The sequence below is a fragment of the Lathyrus oleraceus genome, chromosome 1 (assembly GCF_024323335.1).
Source record: "Lathyrus oleraceus cultivar Zhongwan6 chromosome 1, CAAS_Psat_ZW6_1.0, whole genome shotgun sequence".
Classification (NCBI taxonomy): Eukaryota; Viridiplantae; Streptophyta; class Magnoliopsida; order Fabales; family Fabaceae; genus Lathyrus; species Lathyrus oleraceus.
In genome coordinates, this window is record NC_066579.1 from 404,130,365 (window position 1) to 404,139,068 (window position 8,704).

The 8,704-nt window shown below is 34.1% G+C and overlaps 1 protein-coding gene and 1 long non-coding RNA gene across 2 annotated transcripts; both read right to left on the bottom strand.

The window, feature by feature from the left end:
• Window positions 1–577: 577 nt before the first annotated feature.
• On the bottom strand, window positions 578–1,909 carry LOC127111520 (uncharacterized). The gene has a single exon (XM_051046186.1). It carries the CDS (start codon window positions 1,907–1,909, stop codon window positions 578–580), a length of 1,332 nt encoding a protein of 443 aa, XP_050902143.1.
• Window positions 1,910–6,775: 4,866 nt separating this feature from the next.
• LOC127075587 (uncharacterized) lies at window positions 6,776–8,461 on the bottom strand. The gene is made up of 2 exons (XR_007786588.1): window positions 8,202–8,461; window positions 6,776–7,164 (listed from the first exon to the last, which is right to left on the bottom strand). It is a non-coding gene; the product is annotated as an uncharacterized LOC127075587 (long non-coding RNA).
• Window positions 8,462–8,704: the final 243 nt, after the last annotated feature.

Sequence of the window (8,704 nt, forward strand, 5' to 3'; positions counted from 1 at the left end):
TGGCTTGTTGACCACTTTGTGCAACTGGCATAGTTTGTTGAACTGACGTAACAACAGGCGGATGTATGAAACTCTGCGAAAGACCATAAGGAAACGGGTTCTCAACTGAAACAACCGGCGGATCTACGGCAGCGGTAGTGTTGATCTCAGAGACCACAGTAGGCTGAGTATCCATCTTTGCATTGATAACCTGAAGTAGTTCCATAATCGTTCCTACATTCCCTCGAAGGTCTGCTAGCTCGTTGTTAACGCGATCCATCTCTTGAGCGTGCTCTTCCATCCTTCTTCGAGCTTGAGCTCTAGTGTTGTATCGATTCAGGGTGACGAAACTGTACGCGTTAGAACCGAGTATGAGACAACCGGGAGACACATGAAATGCAAAATGTGATGCAAAATGCGAATGAAAGATTTCATGGAATTCAAGCCTTTACGAACATCGCGGAATACCATTGGGATCTTTATTTATTAATTTGAAAATGGATTACAAATAAATATTCTTAAAAAATCTTAACAAGGAAAAAAAATAAAAAAAATAAATAAAAGCTACGAAAGCCCTAAGGAAGCGTAGTCCACGACTTCAACGAGTAGGCGGAGAGTCGGAGGAAAATAAATCCTCGTAGATTCTTCTCTTTTTGTAGGAAAGCACTTCTTCATTCTTCGCCTGCAGCTGCATTTGTAGCTCTTCATTCTCACTGACGATAACCTGATATTTATTTTTCCACGTTTCTGCCTCATGTTGTGATCTCTTCAAAGCGATTTCCAACTTTTCAGCTTCGGACATGAATACTAAAACAGGTTCTCTTCTCGGAGGTAAAGGATCTTGGCGAGGATAAGGCATCTTCAGCTTGATGGCTCTTTCCCGGACCCAACGAAGATAAGGTTCCATAGACACACAATTCGGCTTTCCCAAACTTTCTTTGCCTTTCTTGTGCAAATGACGCCAAGCGGATACAATCTGATCTTGAAGTTCTTTGTCACCCTTAAAGAATATTTTCTCCACATGAACACTTTTAGGCGGTTCTTTCAAGGGATACCCTAACTGTCGGCGAGCTAGGACTGGATTGTAGCTGATTCCTCCATTAAAACCAAGTAAAGGTACGTTGGCAAAGTCTCCACAGCTGTCGATAATTAGTATTCCATCATACACACGATTATACCAAACGATGTCCGAGTGTGTCAGCGCCATGACCCTTGGTGACCAAAATCCCTTGTCAAGACTCAAAAAAGACTTGGGCAAGTGCGAAATAAACCACTTGTATAATAAAGGCACGCAACAGGTGATCATTCCTCCACCATGAAAATTCCGGAGATGTATGGAATGATAAGTGTTACCCAATAACGTTGGTACTGGATTGTTCTTCATGAATATTTTGATGGCGTTAATGTCAACGAATCCTTCAAAACTTGGGAAGAGTAGCATTCCATAAATAAGCAAAGCAAGGATTGTTTCAAAGGTAGGCATGCTTAAATGATCGGCATAATATTGGGCTTTCTTGATTAAGAAAAGCGTAGGTAACCCTACAGTTCCGCCTTTGGCGATCATATTGCCTTTGATGTCGGACACATTTAAGCATATGGCTTTAGCAATGTCTTCCTCTTTAGGGTCCTTCTCTAAGAAAGGGAACGAAGACTTATCCATAATAGGTAACCCCACCAACTGAGAGTACTCTTCTAAGGTAGGTAATAGCTGATAATCTGGGAACGTGAAACAATGGTAATCCAGATCATAGAACTGTAGTAACGTAGAAAGAAGCCCATCCTTCACTTGGATTCTCAATAAGGATAATAGCCTTCCGTACTTGTCCTTGAACCCCTCTTGATCTTCAACCAAAGCTCCTAGCTTCCTTAGGTCATCCAACTTAAAATTCTTAAAAGAGTATTTCAAGGTGTTTCTCTTATTGTAATCCATGGTAGCCTGCGATGTTCATAAATAAAGTTTGAATTCCATGAGATGTAATGCAATGTGATGTTTTATGGATGTAATGCACATAAACACACAAAGTCCTAGGTTAAAGGTATATGAGCGGAAGTCAAGGTCTACCCATCCCACAGAGGTATGTACTATAGGGTTAATTGTACCTGCGGAACAAGGGTTCTAAATCGGTGCCCAAAGTCATCAGTCCATCTTTCGGATATTATCAATTTCCCAATTGACTCGGTGGTTAATAATATTCTCAAGAGAACCTCTTTTGAGTGTGGTATCGCGTAGCAACTATTTTGGGATTACTCCCTCATAGTCCCCGCACTACGTCCTATATAAGGCCAAAGTGGTGTTAAGGTAACTACGGTCCCCAGTGTCATAGGCTCCCATCGAAGATAGTAAGTGTCTTCACGATTACTCGTTCAACAGAACTACCTTTCAAAAGGGCCTCAACTGAGCGGTGATTCTCAAGTCGGCTTGGTCGGGATTCAACTCCCTATAAGCTTCGTTGAATCTATCACCTCCTATAATAAGTTCACTCAAATCCGGGTGTAGGACTTACCTCACAACAAAGATACCCCCCATAATACACAATAATATATACATACAATTAATAGTATAAAATATCATACAATAAACAAAATAGGGGCAACCCTTAATTATGTTGTTCCCCAGTGGAGTCGCCATTTTCTGTTGCGGTGGAAATAGGATATCAAACTATTAATTAGCTTGAATCACAATTCTTAATTCACAACCGCTCTTTGATTTATCCGAAGGACAAGGTCAAAAGAGGAAAAACCTATACTTGCATCGTAAGCACAATGCGGGGAGATACCTAGGTAAGGGGTTGGTTAAGCTTAGGGAAGGTACTAGCACCCTAAACTTCTGTAGTACTCTACAGGAACCTTTTGTTTATTGTATGTCTTTTTATTTTTATTATCTGTTGGGAATATGTACTGAGCTAAAGGATAAAGTGACCTAAAAGAGACCTAAGGGTTAGTCCTAAGTTTACTCGGCAAGACGTCGCATCTTGTGCCTACATATCCTGACGGGAATGGAATCAGAGTAATTGTAGTTCCCCTCGTAAGGGAGGTTAGAAACGTCTTGACTGTGGTCAAGGTTTCAATGGGGAATAAACGTATCTTAAGGACACGCTTACGGGGAGTGCGGAGGCTCCAACCTCTACGTTGAATTTGTTAATTAAAATTAGGGTTGAAATTATTAGGGATTCCACGGCGGGAAACCCTACAACAGAGTACGACTCTTTGACCTAAAGCTAGGGTAAAGGGCATTTGGGTCCGCGGCGGGACGCCTAAGCTGATTAGGGTTTTGAAACATTCAAAGGGTAAGGCTATTGACTCGGTGGTCAAACGGCTAGACCTAATTCCTTCGGAAGGGAAATAACGGGAAAACATGCAAACATGGCAAAATATTATATGGCAGAAATAAAGTGCTGAAAGTAAAGAAAGCTGTCGCGATGATCATTCGCGTAAATTACAAATCCCAAAAAAATGCAAAAATAAAATAAACTGCGACCATGGCCTCGCGTAAATTACATCCATGGAACAAAATAAACTGAATAAATATTAATCGGAATTTAAGCATGATCTGAGGAGAAACACAAAGAACATTAGTGAAAAGTTAGACAGAAATCAACGGCAAAAATGAAACTGCTAAATTGAAGGAGAAAAATACAAATTTTGTTACGGGTTCATTATTATTTTAAGAAAAAAACCCCTGTCATATTTTTAATTATTTTACAAAAAAAAAAAAGATCTATTTTAATTTTAATTTTTACATTTTTACGATAAGAAAGAAAATTAAGTTTTATTTAAAAAAAAAAAAGCTAATTCTTAATTTAAAACAAAGATTTCTAACAAGCGGACCTTTTATCCTTACCATTAATCTAACTTTAACCAACGACTCATATTGCTAATTAAACAAATTTTTTTTTTTAAAAGTTAGTAAATTAATAAGACTAACTACAGGTTATTGTTAAAACATGTTAATGGTATAAGGATATTTTTTTACTATAAGTTACTAAAACAAATTAATTACAATAAACCTATATAAAAATCTACAACTATTTGAGGAATCCCAATTATTAAACCCCTACTAACTTTTCAATATTAATATTTTTAAAAAAATAGTGTTTATTATAATAAAATAAAGAGCAAAACAAAAGAAAAGTGGAAGATAGTGAAGGACAGTAAAGCAGAAACAAATTAAAAGGCTAGGTTGTCTTGGTTAGGGTTTGACAATCCTTTTTCCTCTTCTTCGCTTCCTGCATGTGTGCCTCGCCGCCATGGATGCTTTTCCGAAAGCTTCTTTCCCCTTCCTTTCCATTGATGCATGCTCCTATTTCTTCTTCAATTCATTATACCTAAACACGAAACATACAGAAATCATCCAAAAATTAGTAATGACCGAAAATCTATACCTGTTGATGGTGAAGAACGGCCGGTGATAAGAACTTTCTGAGGCCTCTGGCTGCGGCTTCGACGGTGACGGTTCGATGGCTTTCCTTTGCTAGGTTCAGATCGTTATTCTCAAGGTTTGCTTCTTTTTCTTTCTCCGTTTGTGATCCGAGGTGATGATGAAGGAGCGGAGGCTCCTCTGAACCTCTGTTGTTGTTGAGCCGTTGCGGCAAGTTCTTCTCTTCGATCCTCTTTTTTGAAGAACCATATGAAACTCTTATACTTCCGTTTGATGGGCCTGGACGATTTTTGCGACGCCGCTGCGAACTTAACGCCTCTTTTCCAGGAGATATTGGTGCTGAGTTTGACAGGATCTTGTGTGGTTTTCTAAAGTTTTCTTAGATTTGCTTGCTTTTTTTTCGGAAAAAACTATTGCTTGGATTGTTGAACGGATCCAGTGGATTTGAAAACTTGTTAATTAAACCGGTTCGATGGACTGGTTTTCTGAACTGTTTTTCTGAACTGGTTTCTGAATTGGTTTTGTTTGAACTATTTCAGCTTGTTGGACTTTTTGTTGGAATTGTGTTTTTTCATAGGACGATTGGAGTTAAGGTCCCATTTGGGGCAAACCGTCCTCCTGAGAAAAATCACTTCTCAAACCGGCTTTTCAAATAAGCTCTTTTCTGTATAATCTCTTTTTGGCCAAGCAATCTCAAAATGCAATTTTCCTCTCAAACCGGCTTTTCAAATAAGCTCTTTTCTGTATAATCTCTTTTTGGCCAAGCAATCTCAAAATGCAATTTTCCTCTCAAACCGGCTTTTCAAATAAGCTCTTTTCTGTATAATCTCTTTTTGGCCAAGCAATCTCAAAATGCAGTTTTCCTCTTCATCTTTCGGTGCCTTTCGATAAGAACAAACATCTGCCCTGTTCTGGCCGAGGTCGCGAACCGGACATCCGATGATGATATCTCTGAGGGTGTCAAATTAACCGATTCAATTTCCTTGTTTTTGCTCATTTTGCAGGTTTGAAGATATGTCGGAAAAGTCGGAGAATCGGAGCGAATAGACATCGGACAGTATAGTAACTTAAGAATTTTATGATTCCTTTTGTAGAAAATGTACTTATTATTTTTGTAATTTTATGTATTATTATTTTTGTGTAAAGAGTTAATAAAAATTCCTTATTTTTGTGGAAAACTATTATTATGATTATGCAAAACAAAATGAAAACCACTGCATATGCTGTTTGTTTAATGTTGGAAATAGAATTAAAATAAAACTATGAAATAAAGTTATAATTTTTTTTTAAAATGAAGTTATCTAAAATGAAATGAAAACTTAAAACGGGATTAAATGAAATGAAAACTTAAAACGGGATTAGCTATTTTAAAATGAAATAAAACTTAAAATGAGATTAGTTATTTTAAAATGAAATAAAACTTAAAATGAGATTAGTTATTTTAAAATGAAATAAAACTTAAAATGAGATTAGTTATTTTAAAATGAAATAAAACTTAAAATGAGATTAATTATTTTAAAATAAAATAAAACTTAAAATGAGATGATCTATTTTAAAATGAAATGAAATATAAAATAGAATTAAATAAAATTAATTTAAAATAAAATGACGGTACAATGCAATATGGTTATCCGACTAACTTCGCTTCCGACACCATTTCCGATTAAAATCTCCCAACCAGATCAAACAAACCAAAGTTCCTGATTACAACTCAAAATTCAAACTTGACGGCCGGCTGTAAACAAATGACCGTTTTGCCCTTCATAAGCTAAAGAGCGCACCACGCGATGTTTCCTGCAAAAATCAACCAACTACAAGAACTTGTTAGTAATTAGTTAAATGCAAAAATGCAACAGAACGCGAGATGGTTCGACTAATCTTAGGGCAAAATTTGGGGTGTTACACACACCTTCCAAAAACACACACGATCATTCAAATCATTACTAGAAGGATTGAAATCTTTGTAATTAGTCTGAGATAGATGTCTCACGGATCGTGGAACATTTGGCTTGACATTTGTCCATGAATCTTGAACAAATCAAACAAAATCTTTACTTGATATAAATCATAATTCCATCTTCTCAGATAAAGGATTCAGAATAAATCTCTTAATAAAACTGAACCATACTTCAAATCATCTTTAATAGAGATTGGAAATTTCCTCATTAAGTGCAACTCTAAATCTTGTAAGTAAAAACAAATTCAATAAGATCTCTTCAAGGAATATAAATCTTCAATCAATATCTTTGCATATCAATATTTGAATAAACTGAATCTGAAACAAAACTTCCTTCAAAGCATACTCAAATAAATCTTTTATTCAATGCAAATCCAATCAAATCAAATATTCTTATTTATGCCAAATCTAAATCTTTTTAATTAAACCATATCTAATTAAATCTTCTTCAGACTTATGGATTAATAAAAAAAATCCAAATTGATTTAGATTAACAAACTTCTTTCAAAAGTAATCATTTGATCGTACAAGAATCAATATTGAATCATATGATGCATTCTATGCAGAACGCGCACCCATGTGTCATACAATATGTTCCAAACATCTTGCTCAACAAGTTTCTTGAACTTGAACAAACTTTAACACTAAATAAAACTAACCAACTCATTGTAATAACCTCTGGGAGAAAACATAACACTCAAATTTACTCACGAAACTTGACTTATAGACTGAGACCAGATGATGCACACATATTGGAACATCTTATCCCATATGATGCCTCTTCATAATTTACATTTTGTGTTGTCCATGTTGTTTTACCAAATGCGGTCACTCAAAAGGAACAACAAAACTGAAAATTGCATAAGGAATAACATTCTCAATAACAACATTGAGCAACAAAAATAACAACATAATATTTTACCTATATCAACAAAAAAATAACAACGCAACTAACAAAAAAAACACAACAATACCATATATAACTCAACAAAACAACATATATAACTCAACAAAAAACATAAACATTAACAAAAAAACATTATACTTGTATCAACAAAAACAACAACATAACTCAACAAAAGTAACAACATAACTAATAAAAACCACATCAATATCTGAAACCTTTTACTTGTCTTAACAAAAATAACATATATAACTCAACAATAACATCAAAATTAACGAAAATATTATACTTGTATAAAAAAAATAGCATAGCTCAACAAAAACAACAACATATATAATTAAATAAAAACAACTTATACAACTCAACAAAATCAACATATATAACTCAACAAAAACACCAACATTAACAAATACATCTTACTTGTATCAACAAAAATAACAACATAACTAAAAAAAAACATAACTAATAAAACCACAACAATAACATAAATCTTTTACTATTATCTCAACAAAAATGTCAAGATTAACAAAAATCTTTTACTTGTATCAACAAAAGTAACAACATAACTCAACAAAAAAAAAACATAACTCAACAAAAAAACAACAATAAAACTGAAAAAACCACAACAATAACATATATAACTCAACATAAACAACATATATTACTCAACAAAAACATCAACGTTAACAAAAACCTCTTACTTGTATCAACAAGAACAACAACATAACTAACAATAACATAAAATTTTCAATTATCTCAACAAAAACAACAACATAAAACCTTTAATCTAATCTTAATAACAACAACAATAATTGTTAACCTACTTATTAACTCAACAAAATAAGAAAACAACTCCACAAAAAAAGCATTCAATATATATGATTTAATGTCTCAGTAAAAAGAAAAACAATAAATCCTAAAAGACAAATAGTTTTAACAACAAAAAAAATTAAAGAATGGTGGAAAATGTTTCACGTACATACCGGAAATGTGAAGAGGAAGACAAAGAAATGAGTTTCATGTTTTTGTTTTGCAAAGATTTGTGACACATTTCCTTGATCCATACTAATTGAAGAAGTTATGTTTGAGTTTTGTAAAAATATGTTGAAGTTTTGTGAGATTGAGATAAGGTAGAGTTTCATGTATGAAGTGCAAATTGTTCTGAAGTGAGTTAAGTTAGTTTATATAGGTAAAATATTTCATCACAGTTGATAAAGGAAATCGTGGTGAAATGTCCCTGACATTTAACCCCAATTGTCAATAAGGATTGTGGTTTAAAATAGTTTAATTTTTATTTAAAAATAGAAATTAAGGAAACACATTTTTTTTGTAACGAAAAAACATAAAAATATTGGTGTTGGGATTTGAAGCGTGTCTCTCCTTCATATTTCACCACGGTTGTTAATTTGGATCATAAGAAAAATAAAATTAGAAAGAAAAAAATGCATGTGATAAATAGATATTACTTTGATGGAATAAATGGTCG